Genomic DNA, 27,161 nt, shown 5'->3' with positions numbered 1-27,161 from the left:
TGTGTTGTCCATCCGGACCAACACATGCTTGCCCCGAATCAACGGTAAAAGCCTCTGCAGGGCGAGCAATACTGCCAGCAACTCAAGGCAGTTGATGTGCCAACACAGTCGCGGTCCTGTCCAGGAGCCAGCGGCTGCATGCCCATTGCACACGGCACCCCTGCCTTGCTTGGAGGCGTCTGTCATAATGATGACACGCCTGGACACTTGCTGTAGGGGAACTCCTGCCCGTAGAAATGCAAGGTCTGTCCAAGGGCTGAACAAGTGGTGGCAGATCGGCATGATGTCCCATCTCGGGACTCGAGTCTGAAGCCAGTGCTGAAGCGGTCTTATATGCATCAACCCTAGTGGCATGACCGGCGCCGAGGATGCCATATGCCCCAGGAGCCTCTGAAGGTGTTTCAGTGGAACTGCTGTTCTCTGCTTGAATGACTTCAGGCAGTTCAGCACCGACCGTGTGCGCTTGCTCGTTCATGAGGCGCGCTATCATCGAGACTGAGTCTAACTCCATGCCGAGAAAAGAGATGATCTGAACCGGGGAGAGCTTGCTCTTTTCCCAGTTGACCCTAAACCCCAGTCGGCTGAGGTTCCTGAGAACGATGTCCCTGTGTACGCACAGCAACTCTCGAGAGTGAGCTAGAATCAGCCAGTCATTGAGGTAGTTGAGTATGCGGATGCCCACTTCCCTTAATGGGGCAAGAGCTGCCTCTGCGACTTTCGTGAAGACATGAGGGGACAGGGACAGGCCGAAGGGGAGGACCTTGTACTGATACGCATGGCCGTCGAAAGCAAACCGTAGGAAGGGTCTGTGTTGAGGTAGAACCGAGACGTGAAAGTACGCGTCCTTCAGGTCTACTGCCGCAAACCAATCTTGATGTCGGACATGCCAAAATGTGCTTTGGCATCAACATCTTGAACGGGAGTCTGTGCAAGGCCCGGTTCAGAACTCGCATGTCCAAGATTGGCCGCAACCCACTGCCTTTCTTCGGTACGATGAAGTAAGGGCTGTAAAAACCCTTTCTACATCTCGGCTGGAGGGACAGGCTCTATCGCGCCCTTGCGCAGAAGGGTCGAGATCTCCGCATGCAAGGTGAAGTGAAGCGGATGCCGCTGAACCGGGTCAGGTGCCTGGTGAACTGAATCACGTAGCCAAGTCGGACGGTCCTGGCCAACGGTTGGAAAGAGCTAGCCACGCGTCCAAGCTCCGGGTGAGGGGGACTAAGGGGACGCCTCGTGGCGGGAGGGAACAGGGGATGCCACGTCGAGGAGCCTCGCTTCATCTCGAACTCATGGCTGTGCTGAGGGGACCCTCGAAGCACTTACCTGCCTCCATGTACCCAGCATCAGGGGGGTCGGCGATGGGGGGTAAATCCTTGGTTTCCTTTTCTTTTATGTTTGCCGTACCCCGAACAGGCTGCGGTACCCACATTCTCAATAAAAGAGCAGTTTCCTCACTCCCTGGGTCTTTAAAAAGATGTTCATGTCAATGTGTTTGCTCTAATAGAGAAAATATATTCTTTGCAGGAATATAAACTCTCTTACCGCCGTCGAAGCGCCAAGGGGCGTAATCTGCACAGATCTGTGCAGAGGGAGAGAAAAGCTGTTGGAATGTGCCATATATCCAACAGCAAACGCTTCTTGGGAGGTGAATGGATCGGTAGTGGAAGACAGCTTGCTGACACACAACCGCTCGTCTCCGAAGAAAAAATCTGAATGAGTGGTTGCGAGCCAGCTCCTTTTATACCCATATGTCCGGGGGAGTGGCATGCAAATTCCACTCGCCAATTCTCATTGGCCTTTTCTCAAAGATCTGAGGTGTTTGGGGCTCCCAAGGGCAACCCCTAGTGTCACTACATCGACACAACGTCGAGTGAGTGACAGAAGGGGAACTCTTGATATATCTCTAAAATATCTGTTTTACTGCTTATTGGCAATATACGATATCTCAATAATTATGTATAGCATAAAAGTCTTTTTTAAATCAGAGGAAACATCAATGAAATAAAAAAATCTAATTAACAATAAGACACAGTTTTTCACTAAATTAACACAATGAAGAATATTTAATCACTTTCATTTAAATGCATCTATACATTAATAAAAAGCATTATATGGACTGTGTGTGCAAACACTACAACTTCACTCACTTATTTTAGAGAACCCAGTTGAGTATATTATTATGATATTGAATTATTATTGTGGTACCCAGTCAAGTTATAATTTTAATACTGAATTATTATTATAATGGTAAGGATTACATTTGTTTATACAATAGTAACACATTTCCGTCGTATTTTTGTCACCTTAACCTGGAGCTTGTATTTTAGTGAAAAAACTGAAAGAGTGGTGTGTATTTGACCATTTACAGTTTGTTAAATCTAGTAAAACGCTGTCATCTTTTCTGTGATACTGTGCTGCACTTTTAGATTTTAATAACAACTTAAAGTGATAACAAATTTGGAATTGCGTGAATGTGTGAAACTGCAGCACTTTGCTTTTACAATGCACGGAACAGTTTATGAGCCCCGCGCATGCACACAGAACAGCGTGCCACCCATTCACTCTGAAGCACACACAGACCATGTATTTATGTAATTACATCACAGCTTTTTGTGGTTTAATAACCACATATGACCAAAATATAACATATATGAATGTTATTTTGATTAAATGTGCAGCCCTAAAGGATAGTGAGTCTAATGATGCGCTCTTGAGGAAACAAATAAAGTGCATCAAAATCATTGTGATATTCACGATATTGCTTAATTGTATATAGCCAGCAAAATCATTGCAATAAAGTGATGAATATTTGAAATATCACCTATTTCTATGTAATGAGAGATGTAGCAGGAGAGCAGCATCGCATCTCAGTGGGAGCGTATATATGCTTTTATATGTGCATTTTGGAGATTTCATTCATTCTTGCTGTTTCCATTGAATGTTTTTTATGCAATGTCCAAAATTTGCGTAAATATACATGGATGGACGTGCCAATCCATTAAAAAAATCACTTGCAGCACCTTTGACTTATATGAAGATTTATCCATGTTCTTTCACTTATATAAAGCCAGTGAAATCTTTTAATTAATTAACCTGTTTCATGTGAAGTCTGTATGACCGCACCGAACCTTGCACGTATATTACCACCTGCACATGTACATACGCCATTCTATGTTATATGTACTATTTTTTTGTATGTCTGTTTATACTCTTACCTTGTTTTATATTCTGTGTCTCACTGTAATGTTCTGTGTGCACTTGCTTGTTTCTCCTATCACCAAACAAAAATATCTTATGTACGTGAGCACCCATGGCAATAAAACCCATTCTGATTCTGATGTTTGTGATCAGTATTATATATTCCTACATTAAGCTGCGCTGTGAGATGCAAAAATGCCTTCTTCAGGAGTTAAAAGCAGCTCCTACATTCATACAGACGGGATAATCACATACGCTATTAAATACTGTGACTAAATCAGACCAGAAAACAATGTGAAACATTTGTAACTTCTGAATGAGAGATGTTTACGGTGATGTACCGGTGGGTGTTTCACTAGTCACACATCAGTCTCGCCGGCGTACGGAGATGAATCGTGGATAAAATATCTTTAAATACCCGCAAAAGTTCAGTTTTGCAATATTTGTGCTGTCTTCAGACCTGTGTGAACTTCTCCTGGGACTTGGACCAAAAGCCATTTTTGATGTTTTTCTTGATATCGTTTCTCAGTTGTTTTTACATTCACCATCATTGTTTCCTCCCACCACAATTTGCCACAAATATGGCTGCTGCGGGGAAAAGTGACGTCACTGAAACAGGTCAATAGTGAGTATCAAAGAACATCTCAGTTGTTATGGTGAATAATTGATCTCTGTTTCTCACAGACTACAGTGAATGTGGAGTTTTTCATTGCACCCAGTCGAGGGCTGATTGTCGGCACAAGTGCAGTGGCCGGAGTTATCTTATGCTTTATTACAGTAGTGATGCTGTTAAAGGTAAGAACCAATCAGCAACCACCTCACAACATATGTCATCATTCAGGGACAAATTTTCTGAAATTCTCAAACCAATCTGTCTCTCTTTGTGTGTGTGTGTGTGTGTGTGTGTGTGTGTGCAGTGTGGATTTTTTAAATGAAAGCATCCTCTGGAGATTTTTACAGAATGTCAGTGTTCGGTTTGTAGAATTCACCACATTTGAAGAGGACAGCACCGGTCCAGATCACTAACCAGTGGTCCAGCCACTCCAAACACACGGGATACATGAAATCTCTCACTTTAAAAAAACAAACAAATATCAACACTAGGGGCACTATTTTAAGAGTGCTAAATGCAGCGCTATGCAATAAATTATAAGCGCAAAGTCAGTGCGCATGGCCATGAAGTTTCTGAATTTTAGTGCAAGCATGCACTAAGTGTTGGCGCAAGTGGGTTTGGCGTAATTGCACGTGCAAAGCGCTAATGGAAGTGCAATTTAATCCTGAGGTTCTTCAATTCCATCATCTGTATCCTATTATTTAGTTTATTCCCTGCCATGCACCAGCAATATAAACAAAGACAGCACATTTATAAGAAGTTGAAAGTGTAAATAGAAAGAATAGAATAGAAATATGGACTTACGTTCTTTAATACACATGGAGAATGCGATTCTTGTCAGGATTTGGATGTATGCTCCATTAAATTATAGAGAATGTAAGTATTATGAATCATTTTCATCTACTGACTCAAGAATCATGGCTAGTGTTAACTGATTGTAACTGGTTTGGCTGAGGATCGAGGGATCGTTTTTTGCACGCACTTCACTTCTACTAGTCGATTTTGCTTTAAATTAAATTCATTTATTGAAACACGAAAAACTTAAACCAAATATATTTCTAAATTCAAATAACACAAAAATATAATCAAAATAATGAAGTTATTATATATATATAATCCTCTCCAACTTTTCCTCCAGCTCAAACTACCAATACAAATGAGTAAATATAATACAATTGTAAATATAAACATAATAATAATAATAATAATAATAATAATAATTGAAAAATAAACCATGACGTCTAAAATTTTCACACAAATCTCATACATTTTTGTTTCATAAAACGGCTACAACTCATCATCAGTGACATAATTTGATGTTCCAGCATATTTTCAGAGTTTGGACGTGAACTTTATCACCACTCACCGGTGGAATCTCCAAACTGCAAATGCAGGAACTGAGTTTAGACTTTGCGATGAAAACAGACGTGCTTGTCAAACGTCTTGGCACAATGACCTATTTCTCAGGAAAATAGGAAAACTTCATTAACATATAACACACCCACAGTTTGTGCACATACACACACAGATAGCGCAAACACTCCTACCCATGCCCACTTGCGCTTTGCGCTGGCACGAAATAGCAATTAGAATTAGTGCACAGTTGACGCACGTTGCGCTGTGCTTTGCACACTTATGAAAATAGAGCCCTAGATATTAACAAAAGCCACTGAAAGCAAATGACGGTGATTTATTTGTTTTTCGATGCACACCATCTCAGAACTGAAGTCTTTCCTTTTTTTCTTTTAATTATGTTGGCTTGAAAAAGTCAACATACTGTTATTCTACAGATTTGGTTTAGGGGTTTTCCAGAATCTTGAAACAGAAACCAAAATTTCCAATTCTGAGTACTTTACCTATCCAGTTTTTAATTATTATTTATTTTTAAATGTGTTTTGTTAGACAGTCCTTACGTATGGCAGATTTAATACTTCATCTCTGGAACCTCAGTGCACTCTTCTGTTTAACATCAGCTGGATTTAATCTGGTTTTATCCATCATAAATATCCTTTATGTGAAGGTAATCTGGCTCAGCTCAGGCTACAATCATTCCCTTAGCATCCCTGTTTTCTCTCGTATATATTTGACTCAATTGTAGATGTCTCTGTAGGTTATATCAGCATGATGTCACATCCGATCCACTGTTGCTCATATGAACTGATTCAGTCGGTATGTTCTCATGATGTCCTACAATCCTATTGTGTCAGAATTCTCTCTTCTTATTGGCTGCTGGAGTTAAGGAACACTCTTTGGTTTGAAATACTCAAAACTTTTCTCTCAACTCCATCCTTTTCCTCTGTTATTTATACAGAATAATAATAATATCATTTAAGCAGAATAACATAACAACTGATTTCATAATCTTGCTCTCTGGTAATGAGTTTTTAAGCTATATAAAAATAATTTGCATTGTAATATTTCCATGTGTGTAAACGCAAAGTGCAAATGTTACAAGTCTCCAGTTTGCTGCCCAACAAAAACACGTGTCTCTGTGTGAAATAAAATCTGTCTGAAGTCTGTTTCCATGGTAATCTGGTGATCTCATGAATGATTGTACAGGATGTTATGGGTTTGGTTTCCAAGCATCGCAGTGCTTGTTCTACAGTCGTTTACTTGTCATCATTCCCAGAATCCTCCGGACTCTTGGGCTCCGAGCTGATGGGGAGGATCACTGCACTGATGATGTCATCAAAACGCTCCACGACACAGTGTGCTGTGAGACGGGCCTCTGGATCATGATCCCAACACTCTTCTATTGCAGAACTCACGAACTGAACACCCTGAAAGAGAGAGATTTTAAAGATCTGGCTAACACTGTAAAATATAGTAAAAACAGTATAAATATAGTAAATATAATATTGTAAAATATGACAAACTAATGTAGTAAATATAGTATAAATATAGTGTATATAATATAGTAAAATATGATTGACTAATATAGTAAATATAGTATAATTACAGTATATATAATATAGTAAAATATGACTCACTAATATAGCAAATATAGTATATTTATAGTATATATAATATAGTAAAATATGACTCACTAATAGAGTAAATATAGTATAATTATAGTGTATATAATATAGTAAAATATGTCTCACTAATAGAGTAAATATAGTATAATTATAGTGTATATAATATAGTAAAATATGACTCACTAAAAGAGTAAATATAGTATAATTATAGTATATATAATATAGTAAAATATGACTCACTAATAGAGTAAATATAGTATAATTATAGTGTATATAATATAGTAAAATATGACTCACTAAAAGAGTAAATATAGTATAATTATAGTGTATATAATATAGTAAAATATGACTCACTAAAAGAGTAAATATAGTATAATTATAATATATATAATATAGTAAAATATGACTCACTAAAAGAGTAAATATAGTATAATTATAGTATATATAATATAGTAAAATATGACTCACTAATAGAGTAAATATAGTATAATTATAGTGTATATAATATAGTAAAATATGACTCAATAATAGAGTAAATATAGTATAATTATAATATATATAATATAGTAAAATATGACTCACTAAAAGAGTAAATATAGTATAATTATTGTATATATAATATAGTAAAATATGACTCACTAATATAGTAAATATAGTATAATTATAGTATATATAATATAGTAAAATATGACTCAATAATAGAGTAAATATAGTATAATTATAGTGTATATAATATAGTAAAATATGACTCACTAAAAGAGTAAATATAGTATAATTATAGTGTATATAATATAGTAAAATATGACTCACTAATAGAGTAAATATAGTATAATTATAGTGTATATAATATAGTAAAATATGACTCACTAAAAGAGTAAATATAGTATAATTATAGTGTATATAATATAGTAAAATATGACTCACTAAAAGAGTAAATATAGTATAATTATAGTGTATATAATATAGTAAAATATGACTCACTAAAAGAGTAAATATAGTATAATTATAGAGTATATATTATAGTAAAATATGACTCACTAATAGAGTAAATATAGTATAATTATAGTGTATATAATATAGTAAAATATGACTCACTAAAAGAGTAAATATAGTATAATTATAGTGTATATAATATAGTAAAATATGACTCACTAAAAGAGTAAATATAGTATAATTATAGTGTATATAATATAGTAAAATATGACTCACTAAAAGAGTAAATATAGTATAATTATAGTGTATATAATATAGTAAAATATGACTCACTAAAAGAGTAAATATAGTATAATTATAGTGTATATAATATAGTAAAATATGACTCACTAATAGAGTAAATATAGTATAATTATAGTGTATATAATATAGTAAAATATGACTCACTAAAAGAGTAAATATAGTATAATTATAGTGTATATAATATAGTAAAATATGACTCAATAATAGAGTAAATATAGTATAATTATAGTGTATATAATATAGTAAAATATGACTCACTAATAGAGTAAATATAGTATAATTATAGTGTATATAATATAGTAAAATATGACTCAATAATAGAGTAAATATAGTATAATTATAATATATATAATATAGTAAAATATGACTCACTAAAAGAGTAAATATAGTATATTTATAGAGCATATAATATAGTAAAATATGACTCACTAATAGAGTAAATATAGTATAATTATAGAGTATATAATATAGTAAAATATGACTCACTAAAAGAGTAAATATAGTATAATTACAGTATAAATAATATAGTAAAATATGACACACTAAGAGTAAATATTGCATATTTATAGTATATATAATATAGTAAAATATGACTCACTAATAGAGTAAATATAGTATATTTATAGTATATATAATATAGTAAAATATGACTCACTAAAACAGTAAATATAGTATAATTATAGTGTATATAATATAGTAAAATATGACTCACTAATAGAGTTAATATAGTATAATTACAGTATAAATAATATAGTAAAATATGACTCACTAAGAGTAAATATTGTATAATTATAGTATATATAATATAGTAAAATATGACTCACTAAAGAGTAAATATAGTATATTTATAGTATATATAATATAGTAAAATATGACTCACTAAAACAGTAAATATAGTATAATTATAGTATGTATAATATAGTAAAATATGACTCACTATTATAGTAAATATAGTATAATTATAGTGTATATAATATAGTAAAATATGACTCACTAAAACAGTAAATATAGTATAATTATAGTATATATAATATAGTAAAATATGACTCACTAATAGAGTAAATAAAGTATAATTATAATATATAATAGTAAAATATGACTCACTAATAGAGTTAATATAGTATAATTACAGTATAAATAATATAGTAAAATATGACTCACTAAGAGTAAATATTGTATAATTATAGTATATATAATATAGTAAAATATGACTCACTAAAGAGTAAATATAGTATATTTATAGTATATATAATATAGTAAAATATGACTCACTAAAACAGTAAATATAGTATAATTATAGTATGTATAATATAGTAAAATATGACTCACTATTATAGTAAATATAGTATAATTATAGTGTATATAATATAGTAAAATATGACTCACTAAAACAGTAAATATAGTATAATTATAGTATATATAATATAGTAAAATATGACTCACTAATAGAGTAAATAAAGTATAATTATAATATATAATAGTAAAATATGACTCACTAATAGAGTAAATATAGTATATTTATAGTATATATAATATAGTAAAATATGACTCACTAAAACAGTAAATATAGTATAATTATAGTATATATAATATAGTAAAATATGACTCACTAATAGAGTAAATAAAGTATAATTATAATATATAATAGTAAAATATGACTCACTAATAGAGTAAATATAGTATAATTAAAGTATAAATAATATAGTAAAATATGACTCACTAAAAGAGTAAATATAGTATAATTACAGTATATATAATATAGTAAAATATGACTCACTAAGAGTAAATATTGTATATTTATAGTATATATAATATAGTAAAATATGACTCACTAAAAGAGTAAATATAGTATATTTATAGTATATATAATATAGTAAAATATGACTCACTAAAACAGTAAATATAGTATAATTATAGTATGTATGATATAGTAAAATATGACTCACTATTATAGTAAATATAGTATAATTATAGTGTATATAATATAGTAAAATATGACTCACTAAAACAGTAAATATAGTATAATTATAGTATATATAATATAGTAAAATATGACTCACTAATAGAGTAAATAAAGTATAATTATAATATATAATAGTAAATTATGACTCACTAATAGAGTAAATATAGTATAATTACAGTATAAATAATATAGTAAAATATGACTCACTAAGAGTAAATATTGTATAATTATAGTATATATAATATAGTAAAATATGACTCACTAAAGAGTAAATATAGTATATTTATAGTATATATAATATAGTAAAATATGACTCACTAAAACAGTAAATATAGTATAATTATAGTATGTATAATATAGTAAAATATGACTCACTATTATAGTAAATATAGTATAATTATAGTGTATATAATATAGTAAAATATGACTCACTAAAACAGTAAATATAGTATAATTATAGTATATATAATATAGTAAAATATGACTCACTAATAGAGTAAATAAAGTATAATTATAATATATAATAGTAAAATATGACTCACTAATAGAGTAAATATAGTATATTTATAGTATATATAATATAGTAAAATATGACTCACTAAAACAGTAAATATAGTATAATTATAGTATATATAATATAGTAAAATATGACTCACTAATAGAGTAAATAAAGTATAATTATAATATATAATAGTAAAATATGACTCACTAATAGAGTAAATATAGTATAATTAAAGTATAAATAATATAGTAAAATATGACTCACTAAAAGAGTAAATATAGTATAATTACAGTATAAATAATATAGTAAAATATGACTCACTAAGAGTAAATATTGTATAATTATAGTATATATAATATAGTAAAATATGACTCACTAAAGAGTAAATATAGTATATTTATAGTATATATAATATAGTAAAATATGACTCACTAAAACAGTAAATATAGTATAATTATAGTATGTATAATATAGTAAAATATGACTCACTATTATAGTAAATATAGTATAATTATAGTGTATATAATATAGTAAAATATGACTCACTAAAACAGTAAATATAGTATAATTATAGTATATATAATATAGTAAAATATGACTCACTAATAGAGTAAATAAAGTATAATTATAATATATAATAGTAAAATATGACTCACTAATAGAGTAAATATAGTATATTTATAGTATATATAATATAGTAAAATATGACTCACTAAAACAGTAAATATAGTATAATTATAGTATATATAATATAGTAAAATATGACTCACTAATAGAGTAAATAAAGTATAATTATAATATATAATAGTAAAATATGACTCACTAATAGAGTAAATATAGTATAATTAAAGTATAAATAATATAGTAAAATATGACTCACTAAAAGAGTAAATATAGTATAATTACAGTATATATAATATAGTAAAATATGACTCACTAAGAGTAAATATTGTATATTTATAGTATATATAATATAGTAAAATATGACTCACTAAAGAGTAAATATAGTATATTTATAGTATATATAATATAGTAAAATATGACTCACTAAAACAGTAAATATAGTATAATTATAGTATGTATGATATAGTAAAATATGACTCACTATTATAGTAAATATAGTATAATTATAGTGTATATAATATAGTAAAATATGACTCACTAAAACAGTAAATATAGTATAATTATAGTATATATAATATAGTAAAATATGACTCACTAATAGAGTAAATAAAGTATAATTATAATATATAATAGTAAATTATGACTCACTAATAGAGTAAATATAGTATAATTACAGTATAAATAATATAGTAAAATATGACTCACTAAGAGTAAATATTGTATATTTATAGTATATATAATATAGTAAAATATGACTCACTAAAAGAGTAAATATAGTATATTTATAGTATATATAATATAGTAAAATATGACTCACTAAAACAGTAAATATAGTATAATTACAGTATATATAATATAGTAAAATATGACTCACTAAGAGTAAATATTGTATATTTATAGTATATATAATATAGTAAAATATGACTCACTAAAGAGTAAATATAGTATATTTATAGTATATATAATATAGTAAAATATGACTCACTAAAACAGTAAATATAGTATAATTATAGTATGTATGATATAGTAAAATATGACTCACTATTATAGTAAATATAGTATAATTATAGTGTATATAATATAGTAAAATATGACTCACTAAAACAGTAAATATAGTATAATTATAGTATATATAATATAGTAAAATATGACTCACTAATAGAGTAAATAAAGTATAATTATAATATATAATAGTAAATTATGACTCACTAATAGAGTAAATATAGTATAATTACAGTATAAATAATATAGTAAAATATGACTCACTAAGAGTAAATATTGTATAATTATAGTATATATAATATAGTAAAATATGACTCACTAAAGAGTAAATATAGTATATTTATAGTATATATAATATAGTAAAATATGACTCACTAAAACAGTAAATATAGTATAATTATAGTATGTATAATATAGTAAAATATGACTCACTATTATAGTAAATATAGTATAATTATAGTGTATATAATATAGTAAAATATGACTCACTAAAACAGTAAATATAGTATAATTATAGTATATATAATATAGTAAAATATGACTCACTAATAGAGTAAATAAAGTATAATTATAATATATAATAGTAAAATATGACTCACTAATAGAGTAAATATAGTATATTTATAGTATATATAATATAGTAAAATATGACTCACTAAAACAGTAAATATAGTATAATTATAGTATATATAATATAGTAAAATATGACTCACTAATAGAGTAAATAAAGTATAATTATAATATATAATAGTAAAATATGACTCACTAATAGAGTAAATATAGTATAATTAAAGTATAAATAATATAGTAAAATATGACTCACTAAAAGAGTAAATATAGTATAATTACAGTATATATAATATAGTAAAATATGACTCACTAAGAGTAAATATTGTATATTTATAGTATATATAATATAGTAAAATATGACTCACTAAAGAGTAAATATAGTATATTTATAGTATATATAATATAGTAAAATATGACTCACTAAAACAGTAAATATAGTATAATTATAGTATGTATGATATAGTAAAATATGACTCACTATTATAGTAAATATAGTATAATTATAGTGTATATAATATAGTAAAATATGACTCACTAAAACAGTAAATATAGTATAATTATAGTATATATAATATAGTAAAATATGACTCACTAATAGAGTAAATAAAGTATAATTATAATATATAATAGTAAATTATGACTCACTAATAGAGTAAATATAGTATAATTACAGTATAAATAATATAGTAAAATATGACTCACTAAGAGTAAATATTGTATATTTATAGTATATATAATATAGTAAAATATGACTCACTAAAGAGTAAATATAGTATATTTATAGTATATATAATATAGTAAAATATGACTCACTAAAAGAGTAAATATAGTATATTTATAGTATATATAATATAGTAAAATATGACTCACTAAAACAGTAAATATAGTATAATTATAGTATGTATAATATAGTAAAATATGACTCACTATTATAGTAAATATAGTATAATTATAGTATATATAATATAGTAAAATATGACTCACTAATAGAGTAAATATAGTATAATTATAGTATATATAATATAGTAAAATATGACTCACTAAAACAGTAAATATAGTATAATTATAGTATGTATAATATAGTAAAATATGACTCACTATTATAGTAAATATAGTATAATTATAGTATATATAATATAGTAAAATATGACTCACTAATAGAGTAAATATAGTATAATTATAGTGTATATAATATAGTAAAATATGACATGTTTTGCTTGAAATCTTCTGATATTAACTGGTCTGCGTAAAGGTTTAGGCGCACAGAAAATATGTGAAATGCTCCATCAAAATGAGTCAGCAGTCCCAATAGGCCGTTTTAGGAAAAGCTTGAAATTTTACTCTGTTTGGCTTTTCTATAGTTTTTGATAAAACATTCAAACTCTAAATGTTTTGTTGTGTGTGAAATCTGATCAGCGCTCCTCTTTACTACAAAGTACAGCAAGAAAACGACACATGAATGAACATCAGAAAGGATGTTGAAAGATACAGTGCCATTGGCTGAAATGTGGATCAGTTTTAACCGAGAGAAGATAACAATTTTCACCTAACGGTACATTTACCTCAGGAAAGTTATCTGATGTTCATAATTAGTTAGCTTGATAAAATGAACTAAAGATAAGAGCAAATTGCTAAAATGTAAAATCCCATTACTGTCAGAGATTCGACAGCAGATGTGGAGCGGATAAAACTCATGTTAGACAATTTAACCCCTTCGGTGCCATAGGATACGCAATCTCTGCATGGATGCACAACAATTCCATTAATAGCTCTGAGGTTTGCATGCGTGTTACCGTGTGTTGACTCCAGCTGGCTGGTATCTCTGGTCTCAGTCGGTCTCTGATGACATCATCTTTCATGCTCTCCACACACGGATGTTCTCTGAGCTTCCCAAACGGAGGTTCATATTCCCGAACATCTACAGAGAGAGAGAAAAAAAACATCAGTTGCTCACACACACAACTTGCAAAGCAAACATTTAATAAAGAACAGAACTATTAGAAGCAGACAGTAAGGTTTGTCAAGACGAACTATGATGTTGGCTTGACAAAACCTGTCTTAAAGTTTAAACCAGTTTCAGAAGTTTGAAGTTTAATGGTTATAAAGACATTACAGTAAGAAAAATCACCAGCTAGCTAGATACTGTAGATAGACATATAAACTGTCAGACAGAAAGAGAAAAGAGAGCACAATATAAAACGAGGCCTTTTGTGGGTTTGTTTACATTTTAATTGGCCTGAGTTGGTCTGTTTGGGTCTATTGACCTGTTTCAGTGGTCACTTTTTACTCGCAAATAAATAGTAATACTAATAGTAATAGGTCTTTGTTAAGCTGGAAGAACTACCAGCCCAAATAATCAGGGTCAAACATACATTTTTCTAATGCTCATACACATGATGGAAACCAGAGGTTTTATAGGCAGTATTACATCAAACTATTGAGTAACTTACAGTAAATACACTAGAAGCAAAGATCAATGACTGCAAAACTACAACAAACAATTTCCGGAATTACACGTGCAGGAAGAGAGGAAGTGGGCTCTATGTCACAGCTGAGTTTAGAACACTGGTACTTCCTGTTTAACACACACACTTCCTCTAAACGTTACAAAAAAGCTCAATAAATATCTTTCTGGAATTGTTTTTGGAGTTTAAATGGGATTCAAAATCAACTGCAGCTCTAAACTAAACCGAAACAAAAGCGAAACAGTTCCTTGTTTCAAGCGCTAAATGGAAAGCAATTCAGCCAAATCTGAAAAGCCAGATGTAGTGCTGCGAAACAGAGATAATGAAAGTGAAAGAGAGTTTGAGTCCATGAGAGGAGAGCATTTATCTGTGTGTCAGCATAAGGAACTGAAAGCACACGAGCAAGTAATCAATCGGATCAGATTTGTTTTTTATTAAACAGAACATTAGAATTTCACTTAGCTGGTGTGGTTTTTAACAGGTTAAAGACGGGGTGGGACAGTTTTCCTCAAGCACACATCTGGATCACTGCTCGTGTAGTATTCAGCAGTGAACATTGCAACTCTGCCGTACTTTTTCAGCATACTTGGGAATTGCACACTTAAAATGTTGCAACTACCTGACACCTGTGTTTTTAGCCAATCAGAAACACTCTCTGTCTGTCAATCGTTGTGCACGTTCAGGTTTTGCAGACATGGCTCTCTCTAGTATGTGTTCTTTACAATCATTGGTCAGATGACTTCATGGACATTTATTACCTCCAATCGCGCTGCACCTGGACGTGATCTCCCACAGAACCAGAGCCATGGAATAAACATCAGCCTGTTTGAAGGACTCTATGTTTTCCAGGTCAATTCTGGACTCCAGAACTTCAGGAGCCATGTATCTGGCAGTGCCAACCTGAGAAGACATACAAGTTTAAATACAACACTTTTCAATGCTCGTTCACATTCTTTATCATGGCACACTAACTGTAATGGCTTGGAAACCTCAGGTGGGGAACTCCATTAGAGACAGACCGACATTTTTAACTGATATTTACACTTTACTGCTTAAAGGAATATTCAGGGTTAACACAGATTTTACAAGTCTCAGTTGCCTCCGCTTCTGAAACCGTCAATCCGTGCATCTTATCACGTGGTTCGGTGTGCATGACACCGCGGAGACTCACAGCATGTGGAGGCTCATGCTATTCACCGCGATCCACGCACAACTCATCACACGCCCCACTGAGAGCGAGAACCACTAATCACGACCACGAGGAGGTTACCCCATGTGACTCTACCCTCCCTAGCAACCGGGCCAATTTGGTTGCTTAGGAGACCTAGCTGGAGTCACTCAGCACACCCTGGATTCGAACTCACGACTCCAGGTGTGATAGTCAGCGTCAGTACTCGCTGAGATACCCAGACCCCCATATGCACACATTCTTGATGGAAATGAGTGCACAAGCTTAATTGTTGTTGTCACCTACAGTAGGCTACAACTGCACATTAATATTTGTGCCTTTGCTCATTGTCAAACTTTGTACTTCAGTGAGTGTTTGTCAGAGAATAGGTTGATTTGTGGAAAGTCAGTTTCTGCATAGCCACATACACATTAAAGTGAATATTTTCACTGTTACTGCCCAGTAAAAAAAGACCTGTTGTGAGAATATGCCCCAATAACATGCCCCAAAAAAATGTGGGGGACTCGTTGTCCCATCACCTCGCAGTCACAAACACCACATCAAAAAAATAAGGCCGTCTTTAAATTTACAACTGAATTACACAACAAATGATAGGATTTTCAGCACATTTTTAAAAAAGTAAATGATTATTATTTATAAAATGATTCACTAAACCACTAAAATTGTATACAGGTATGTATAAATTTATGACAATTAAAACATACATGACAACCTGACTAAAAAAAATTGAAAACATGCCCTGACCTGTCTTGAAAAGCACCTTTGTCTTAAGGCCAAAGTATACTTCGGTTGTTGATCGCTCTGCATACAGAATGCGTGACGCAAATTTCGTCATCAGCACAGACCGTGTGCGGGCCAGGTTTTCTCGACATGCGGACAGTCCTCATCTGCGTATACGCCTGCAGTTGTAGTGGCATGCATCAAACGCGTTTGTATTCGCTCGTGCTCTAAAGAGTATACTTTGAAAGCAACAAGGTCAACCGAGCGCGATCCGATCTGGAACGCAGAAAAACGATGGATACATGGGCCTTTAAGAACATATTTAAACCTTTCAGTTTTCACCATACAGTTCACTCTTTCCTGAATGCATGCCCATTTCATTATGTTCGCTTGTTTACCCAAGGGCTATAACAGAAATATGATGAATGTGAAAATATACTTTGGATGACAGAAATCACAAAAAAAATATTCTAATTTCAAATCAAGGGGGGGCTAGGAGGGCATTGGCCCCCTAGATTTTCCTTCTGCACCCCCAGCTCGGTTGGACAGTAAAACGATCAAAGGGGCCAGGACAAAGAGACAACCACTCTGCCAACCTAAAGATCAAAATGCCCCCCCAAAGATTGCATCCAAATACTGGCCTTCTTTCAGAGGCTTTTGAACTAGGAGTTTGAAACCAACATGCAAAACCTCTGCTAGAGAAAATTGGAACTACCCCTAACCCTGACTCAAAATCTTATAGTATCGGTAACTTAAATATTCTGAAGCATTAAATATTAGGCGAATGTTAAACAATCATTTTTAGCAAACTATGACATAACATTAAAGGCCAAACCAAAAAAATCAAAAGTGTAAATTGAATTGCAGGTCAGATTTTAGGATTAACCATTAAAACTTAAGGGGCCGTATGAAACTATCTGTTTGAGACCTCTTATTTAGTCTATCCAAAACAACCCTATTTTGCATGCATTCGCACTTTTTAGTCAGTTCTGAAGCTCTCAGATGGTACATGCAACACTCATGTTCTCACCTGTCCACTGTTGGCGAGTTCATCCGGAGACATGGCGTTATCTAGTCTCAGACTGAGCCCGAAGTCACACAGGCAGCAGGTGAGATCCGTCTTCACCAGGATGTTGGAGCTCTTCAGATCTCTGTGAACGATGGGCACTTTGGCTAGGCCGCATGCCGTCTGGTCGCTGTGCAAGTGTGCCACGCCCCTCGCCAGTGACACGCCCAATCGACAAAGCTCCTCCCAACTCACAACGTGCTTGGACAGAAAGTCTTGCAGGTTTCCTCGCTCGTGATATGCCGTTATCAGCCAATATTGCCTCTCGGCCTTCCGGTCCTCAGCGGTCAAGAAGTGCAGAATATTGTCATGCCGAAGTTCTGAGTCAGAGAAGATCTCCCATTCGTTTTTCCATGAAGCATACTCTTCATACGGAAAGATCTTCACGGCGACCGTTTGGAAGGCTTCTCCGGCAGACATGAGTCCTTGCTTGAGTTTGGCTCTGTAGACTTCGGCGAAGCGACCTTTTCCGACGACGGAGTCCAGTTGGATGGGCAACAGCTCGTTGTTGTGGTTCAGATTGTTGGCTTTGGCGGAGCTGCTATCGGAATGGTCGTCATCGTTGCTGAAGATAGCGCAGGTCTCGCTGTCCATGCCTTTTGTCTTGTGTTTGGACACCTTCAGCTTCTGCTGGCGTAACACTCGACAGGTGTAGAAGCACGAGGCGAGCAGGACAACAACGACCAGGAGAGGAACCAGACTGACCAAGAGAACCAGCAGAGAGGTCCTCTTGTCTTCAAATAAAACAAAACAAGTAGAGAAAAATATGAGCGAGAAGGCTGGGCATTGCACTTTTTCAGTTCAACAAGTAGTCTTTAGAAATTAGAATTACACATTAGTGTCAAACTTTGTTGTGAACTTGTGTTCAAATAAAACCTTTTAACTTTTTATTTTTATTTTACACTGATTATTGAGATAAGGGACAAAACATGTTTAAAATCTGAGTTTTTAGTTGTTAATACTAAATTAAATTGAAATGGATGTATTTGTAATCAAAGGTCTCAGCTAACGAACCATGTAAGGGAACAGGTTTTTATAAAAACGCTTTTTTTCTGAAAATGAACATTAATTCACTTTATAACTTACATCTTACTGTCATTTGTGTCAACTCTGTCAGACACACTAAAAGCATGCTATTTTAATATGATCCATCCAACAAGAGTGTAAAGTCTTTAATTATTATGTTGCATTTTTAAACCCTTTGTTTGGCAGTTTCACATTGTGACCTCATGCTGAGGACAGGTTAAGTTACATGTGCTTCCAAGTTTAGAGCATGCATTTTTAACAATTATAATGAAATTATTTAAAAATATAAGTAATAAATGCCCTGACTATACACATTTCCTTTAGATTTAACTTTTCAAGTGTTTTTATTATTATGAATTTCTTGATTTTTAACATTAAGATGACTTTTGTATGTAAGACATGTTTTGTCCCTTATCTCAAGAATCAGAGTTTCACTTTTTTTTTTTTTCCCAGAACATTTTCACAGAACCCCAAGCAACGCCCCGAGGCCCTCTGGGGTTCCCCACTTTAAAAAATCCCTGTGCTTAATGAATAAATGTAAATGTATTTGTACATAAAACAAAACAAGGGCAACAGCACTCTTAACATCAGATCCCCACCGAATCACATGATGCAACTTCCTGTTTTTAACAAGATATCAAACATCGCATTTGTGCAAAGAGGTTTTGCGTAAAACAACATACAGTTTCACAAGACGCATGTACAGATACGATCATGCCACATCAAACACAGGTCTCAGCATGTGCTTACGTTTGCCCTATAATAATCGATTTTAATCTCAGTTAAAAATCCAGGCTGGACAACATGATCATCAGGTTTTGTTCATGCCAGTAAAAGAGGGTCAAACAAAATACTAAAATATTCTAAATTTCATGTTAATGTTTCAGCTCAACCTCTCACTCAAATTGATTGGCTGATGATAATGTAATGAGAAATGCTGTATTAAATACAAGAATTGCAAAATAGAAGCACTTCCCACAGTACATGTTACTGTAAATGTTCTCACATGCTAGCAGACATACTGCACGAACACGAGCACGCTCACAGACACAAAAACAACATGTGCTTGTTAAAACAACGAGACATTTCTACATGAAATATTTTCAGAATGCTGTTTAAACAGACAGGAAACCACATGTCTGAGAGAGAGACAGAGACAGAGAGAAGCAGACAGCTGTAATGACATGACTTAAGCAACGTTTAGCACATGAAGAATGCTTCTAAATTCAATTTCATAATGTCAACAACATGTTGTCCATATAATACATACACAACACAGTGAAATATAATTCGTAGTGTTCTGCAATTCTTGCTGAAAGTTGTTTTTGTACTTTCTAAATGTCTGACAGTTTGTGTCTGTATTCATATGAGATGAGAACAGTTTATTATTATTAGCAGTAGGCCTGTTGTGATTCTTAAATAATCATCTGATCATGGTTATTTCATCTAACTGTGGTTATTTGAGATAACCGCAATTATTGTGCACTTCAAATTAGTAATTAGAAGTAAGTGCGAGCACGAGGTGTTAAGGACATGCTTAGTAATATTATGCCCTTACCCAAACCCTTATCTAAACTTAACCAATCAGTAGAGTGTATAAACATGATAAGGAAGCTGTTGTGTGTGACAGAAGCAAGTAATTGTCGCATATTAGATGGAAACGATGTCCAGCGACGTCATTGGCTGTAGTGAAAGTCGTAGGAATTCAAATGAGTGCAGTCAACCCAATTTCATACGAATTAGCCAAATTTAGAAAATTCATACGAATCCTGACGATTTTGACATGAGAGTGTGTTGAATATTCCTGGTTCATACACACCGTGACGCAGAAGAGGAGACGCACGCTTACTCTACTTCTGTGGAGTGATAAAATGATGAAAACGAAATCTCAAAGGTTTTGCTTCATGAGAAATAAGAGCTCGTGGGTTTAATCAAAGAGCATGTGAAAGTGAAGAAATAAAGACTTACTATTGCACAATATAATATAATATAAATATAGTCAAAATAAATATTTTATATCACAATTTTTATTTAAAAAAATATACAATTTTTAATGAGTTCCAAAATCAACAATGTAAATGTAAAATTGACCCAAACTAATGTTGACCAAAAAGAAAGAGATATTTTAAGTAGTTAGAAATATTTTGATATTGAAATCATATTTCATGTCCTTCAAAAACATTTTAAAGCCTTAAAAGGAAATCAAATATGCCTGTTTTATTATTTGATTTATATATTTGAAGTAAAATATGTAAAAAAAGACTTCTTGAGGTGTATGAAGCAAACATGATTCACCTTAAGAAATATGACAATTTATATGACAAGTAATTGTGAAAGCTCTGAAAAAGACAATTAATCATCATAGCCTTAAAACAGACAATAAATAATCATAATCGCAATTATTTGTTTGAAAATTAATCAGCATAATCGCAATTATTTGTTTGACAATGAATCATCATAATCGCAATTATTTGTTTGAAAATGAATCGTCATAATCGCAATTATTTGTTTGACATTGAATCGTCATAATCGCAATTATTTGTTTGACAATGAATCATCATAATCGCAATTATTTGTTTGAAAATGAATCGTCATAATCGCAATTATTTGTTTGACATTGAATCGTCATAATCGCAATTATTTGTTTGACAATTAAACGTCTTAATCGCAATTATTTGTTTGACAATTAATCGCAATTATTTGTTTGAAAATTAATCGACATAAGCGCAATTATTTGTTTGACAATTAATCGCAATTATTTGCTTGACAATTAATCGCAATTATTTGTTTGAAAATTAATCGACATAATCGCTATTATTTGTTTGACACTGAATCGTCATAATCGCAATTATTTGTTTGAAAATTAACCGTCATAATCGCAATTATTTGTTTGACATTGAATCGTCATAATCGCAATTATTTGTTTGACAATTAAACGTCTTAATCGCAATTATTTGTTTGAAAATTAATCGTCATAATCGCAATTGTTTGTTTGACAATGAATCATCATAATCGCAATTATTTGTTTGAAAATTAATCATTATAATCGCAATTATTTGTTTGACATTGAATCGTCATAATCGCAATTATTTGTTTGACAATTAAACGTCTTAATCGCAATTATTTGTTTGACAATTAATCATCATAATCGCAATTATTTGTTTGACAATGAATCGTCATAATTGCGATTATTTGTTTGACAATTAATCGTCAGTCAAATTTCATAATAGTGACAGCCCTATTTAGCAGTTATTAGATTTTATTGCATGTGACTGATCCTGCTGTCTGTGGTCTAATAAAGACAAAAAAACTAACAAAATATAGTATTGCAATATTGCAAAATGAACAAATCAATAAAAATAAATAAATAAATTTGATGTATCAGGCGTTCAGTTCCCAGTGTGAAGCTGCTCTTCGTCAGCTCTCCAAAATCTCTCTGGTTCTGTCATCACTGTCAAACCGAGAGCGTAGAGGACTCACACACGTACCTTCAGTAGCACGTAACCCAAAGATGAGTTTGTCATTACACTCCTCTGCATTACAAGAACACATGTAGAACTCGTCTTCCATCCCCTTCACCGGTTTCAACACACAGGTGCTGCTGTTATAGTCGGTCAGGTACTGACCATAAAACGGAAATGCCACATCATGACATACCGTCTCCACGAAGGAGATTCCTTCATTTCTCCTCCTGAAACAGAAAATTACATTATGAGTCGTGACAGACTTATATAAAGCAGGACCAGACGGAATTGGTCACATTCAGCCGTCACAATCACTAATGAACTCTCGTTATCACTGATAAGAACAGAACACAGAACAGCAACGTTCTAAATTTAGAATCTTCCAGGGCCGGCCACAGAGGAACACAGATATAATATAAATAATAATAATAATAATTTAAATAAAAAACTTTCAGCAACTATCGGCATAGATTTTTGCCGATAACCGATAGTTCCAAAAAACAACTATCGGCACCGATTAATCTGTAAAACCGATATATCGGTCAACATCTAATGTCAACAATTCACTCATTTGTATCTATTTTTATTTATCCTTTGGAGTTTGAAGTATCAACTTTGTCTCAGATGTTTCTCTTTAGTTTGTGCTCAGAGAGCAACTTCTGAGTGACAGAACTGCATAGGACGTACCATACACCGACGCACACTTCGTTTGGACTCTCGCAGATGGATGTGATATTGCATGCAGAGTCGCAGACACCTGTGGCGTTGCAGGTTGTGGATTCAATGTCACAGAACCTACAGATTTTGCGGAGTTTGAAAGGCACTTTATGTGCCAAAACAGAAGAAAAAAGCGAGAAATTAATGTTTTCATACAGTACTAAACTTGAAAACTTGTGTTTCATTTGTTCTTTACATTACATAATTAATATTTAATAGAAAAGCTAATTTGAAGCTTTTAGATCAAAAATTCATGAGAATGAAAAATTTAGTGAAGTGTGTCCAAACTGGTACTTTGAATGCAGCATACTGTACCTTTAAGAACTTACGTGTCATTTCTTCCTCAATTGACAGTTTGGCCAGAAGCACGCGCTCATTACAGTCATCACCAGTACAGGCGCACACGCGAAGGTTGCGACCTGCTACATGTTTCGATATCAACAGACAGTCTGCGCTGCTGTAGTCCTTTAACGTCACGCTGTACAGCGGCCGCGCGGGGTTATGACACATGGTCTCCATGGTAACAATTCCAGCTTCCCTCCACCTGGAAGACAATTTCAAAGGCTACATTCCAAATAGCATAACACCATACTTTTTATACAGTACTATTTCACAAGTATGCAGTATGTTTACTTTGCGAAATCCTCTCTATATACGTGGAACACCTGGGTGACCTATCACAAATGTGCATTACTATTGCCATATTCTTTACATTTCTGGTCAGTGAAGATACATAGGCCAAAATATATGTTTTTAATAGAAATGTGATTCAAAAAAATCTAAAAATATAATGAAAGTTCCTTTTTTTATTTAAAATGATGGACACTTTGCTCCGTTACAATCCTCTATATTTAAGTATTTACCAAATTAAGCTTTTTATAGCCTACATTCACTAGATTAAAACTATCGGCAACTATCGGCGTAGATTTTTGGCGATAACCAATAGTTCCAAAAAGCAACTAGTGGCATCGATTAATCGGTAAAACTGATATATCGGTCTACCTCTAGTGGAAATTGGCTTCCATAAATTATTTGATTGGACTGTGCTTTAAAGAACCAGAATACACAGATCTGAAAAAAAAAAAAGCATAATAAAACATCAAGAAATCTTGAACATTTGATTACTGATTGTAAAGCTTTCGGAAAAGCGCTATATCAATAAAAAGTCTTATTATTATTACTTATTATTACATTATTACGTAGGGTGACCATACGTCCTCTTTTTCCCGGACATGTCCTCTTTTTCGGACCTTAAAAAACGCATTATGATGTGCATCTGGTCTTATACTTCATTGTGTGCGCGCGCATATTTGCATTGCTTTAACCCGTCTTTGTAAGTCCCGCCTTCTCGCACACCAATTGGTCGATTATAAGAGGCTTGCAGCAACTATTGGCCAAATTCCTGCATGTCAATCTCTCCGCGAACACGTGAAGCGCTGTTGTGTTCAGCATCAAACAGTTGCTTGGCAGTAGCAGCAAATGACAGCTGAGTTGAAACAATGCCCAAACGAAAGTGCAAATTTACAGAAGATTTGCACACAAAATTCCCATGCTTTCGTCCAGGTCGAGATCCGTGGGAAGCAGAATGTAAAGCTGGCACTTATGTGTCAGTTGCTAATTAAGGTGCAAGTGATTTAGAAGCACACATTAGCTCTGCGAAGCATAAAGGGTCAGCAAAAGGTGAAAGTTCATCAGGTAAATTAACAGACTACTTTTTGCAACCAGGTAAAATTGTTATCACATTGCTTCATTTTCCATGGCCATTCAAAATAATAGTAATAGTAAATGAAGGTACACTCATGGCATCAAATATTTTATTTTAGTACATGGACATTCAAAAGAATGTTGGAAATGTGTATTATATTTTATGCTAATAGAGTGTATTTTTCACTGGATGAAAGTTTGAATTCATATAACACTGTTTTGAACCCTATTATTCCACCCCATTCTCCATTTCCACGACTTATCAAATTTCCAGGTTTTCCAAAAACGTGGGAACTGTCCTATGATCAGGCTATAAAATCTTTTTGGCTTCTATTTGAAAACTATATTTTTAAGAGTACAAAGGCTTCCTAAATCTTCCCTCTGTGTCAGTCTGTTGCATGCTGGATCACATGATGGTGAGGACATGTTAGAACAAAACTCTGCACAGCTCAATTATTCATGTTTACATGTGTAGTCATACCAGGCGGCAGCGCAGATGTCCTCTGGATTCGGGCAGACTTTTGACACGTTGCAGTCTGGGTAACAATAATGTGCCCTGCTTCTAGCCGGCTGAGGGCCACATGACTTACACATACTGTGCTTGGCTGTATGGACCATCACTGATGCACCTGTGACACACAAACAGAGAAGCACATCAGAATTCATGGACCGTCACACGTCTTTAAATGCATCAATGAATGCAGCAGAATCAAATACAACGTGTTTGAATTCACAAAAGACACAAGTGCAAATGCTAAATATACATTTGGAGTCCCACAGACATTTATTTTTAAATATTTCTGGAGTAACGTAAATGTCAGAATTCTGTGCAAATTCACCTTTAAATAAATCAAAATATATTTTTGTTTGCTCAAGATGAATTCATCTTTGCAAGAAGTTACACTGAGTTCACGCACGTGCAAATTACTTTTTGTGTGCTCAAAACAGGGGCATAGCCAGGAAATTACTTTTGGGTGAGCCTCAATAAAAATGGACGGGCCAAGTTTTCACCCCATTTTTTTTTTTTCTTTACCAGCGCATACAAACAGTTCTTTCACACTTTCAGAAATCCGAATTTAGGCATTTTTTAAAACTATTATATATATATCTGAAGTCATAAAATAATCTCTAATATTCTGGGTGGGCCTGGGTCTAATTTGGGCCCACCCTTGGCTACGCCACTGGCTCAAAATATCATCTTGTGTGCAGAGTTGTGGCACAAATATAACACCATACACCTGTGGTTTCTCTGCTATGGTGGAACACCTGTGTGAACTTTAAAGGAAATAACTTCATACATCCACTAAAAATCACCTTGACAAAAGCACCATTCGGAGTAAATTCTACAGACAGTTGTGCGTGAAAATCCCAGGAGATCAGCAGTTACAGAAATACTCAAACCAGCCCGTCTGGCACCAACAATCAAACATGTGATTATCTAATCAGCCAATCGTGTGGCTGCAGTGCACTGCATAAAATCAAGCAGATACAGGTCAGGAGCTTCAGTTAATGTTCACATCAACCATCAGAATGGGGGAAAATGTGATCTCAGTGATTTGGAGCGTGGCATGATTGCTTCCGAAAAAGAAACAAACACTTCCATTATAAGGTGCCGTTCACACCGAACGCGTATTTGCGCCAAAAAATTAATTAAATAAATAAAAAGCTAGACGCAGCGCCACCGGTGTTTCGTGACGCGTTTTTAAAGTTGAACTTCTTCCGATGGAAGACGTCCGTCTATCGCATGTTTACACTGAAAACAATGAAAAATGGAAATGGAAACGAGTTCGGTGCGAACGTACCCAAGGAAACGCGCGCTTGTAACATCGTTAAATACTGCGCAGTTTTGCCGCGTCGCGCGCTTACTGTGTTGATTATAATAGCAGCAGATATAACGGGTCTGAAGCGAAACTCACCAGATACCAGACAGCACGCGAGAAGAACCGATCTAAATAAACAGAACCGCTCCATCACACGTCCATCAATCTGATCGCGTCTCAGTCCTGATCGATGCTCTTATATCCGTCTGATTTAGTTCTGTTACTCCTCCTTCATCTGCGAAGAAACGTGTTTAGAAGAACATGAGTCATTCAGAGTTAGACAGGAAATCTACTTGAAGAACAA

The 27,161-nt window shown here is 33.0% G+C and overlaps 2 protein-coding genes across 2 annotated transcripts in view; one reads left to right on the top strand and one right to left on the bottom strand.

Annotated features, from left to right (window-relative positions):
- LOC127421515 (uncharacterized) overlaps positions 1 to 6,442 on the top strand; it is a 14,916-nt gene extending 8,474 nt beyond the window's left edge. Inside the window, exons 6-7 of the mRNA XM_051664608.1 lie at positions 3,883 to 3,993; positions 4,116 to 6,442. Coding sequence (XP_051520568.1) covers positions 3,883 to 3,993; positions 4,116 to 4,129 — 125 coding nt within the window. The 3' untranslated portion in view covers positions 4,130 to 6,442. The remainder of the gene's footprint in view (positions 1 to 3,882; positions 3,994 to 4,115) is intronic.
- tgfbr2a (transforming growth factor beta receptor 2a) lies at positions 4,812 to 27,161 on the bottom strand. Its single transcript, XM_051664592.1, has 9 exons — positions 26,954 to 27,161; positions 25,519 to 25,666; positions 23,663 to 23,877; positions 23,304 to 23,439; positions 22,641 to 22,843; positions 18,091 to 18,860; positions 15,910 to 16,051; positions 14,480 to 14,604; positions 4,812 to 6,591 (listed from the first exon to the last, which is right to left on the bottom strand). Exons 1-9 carry the CDS (start codon positions 27,006 to 27,008, stop codon positions 6,421 to 6,423), a joined length of 1,965 nt encoding a protein of 654 aa, XP_051520552.1. The 5' UTR covers positions 27,009 to 27,161; the 3' UTR covers positions 4,812 to 6,420.

Source organism: Myxocyprinus asiaticus, chromosome 30 (assembly GCF_019703515.2).
Source record: "Myxocyprinus asiaticus isolate MX2 ecotype Aquarium Trade chromosome 30, UBuf_Myxa_2, whole genome shotgun sequence".
NCBI lineage: Eukaryota > Metazoa > Chordata > Actinopteri > Cypriniformes > Catostomidae > Myxocyprinus > Myxocyprinus asiaticus.
This window is presented reverse-complemented; position numbering and strand designations above follow the sequence as displayed.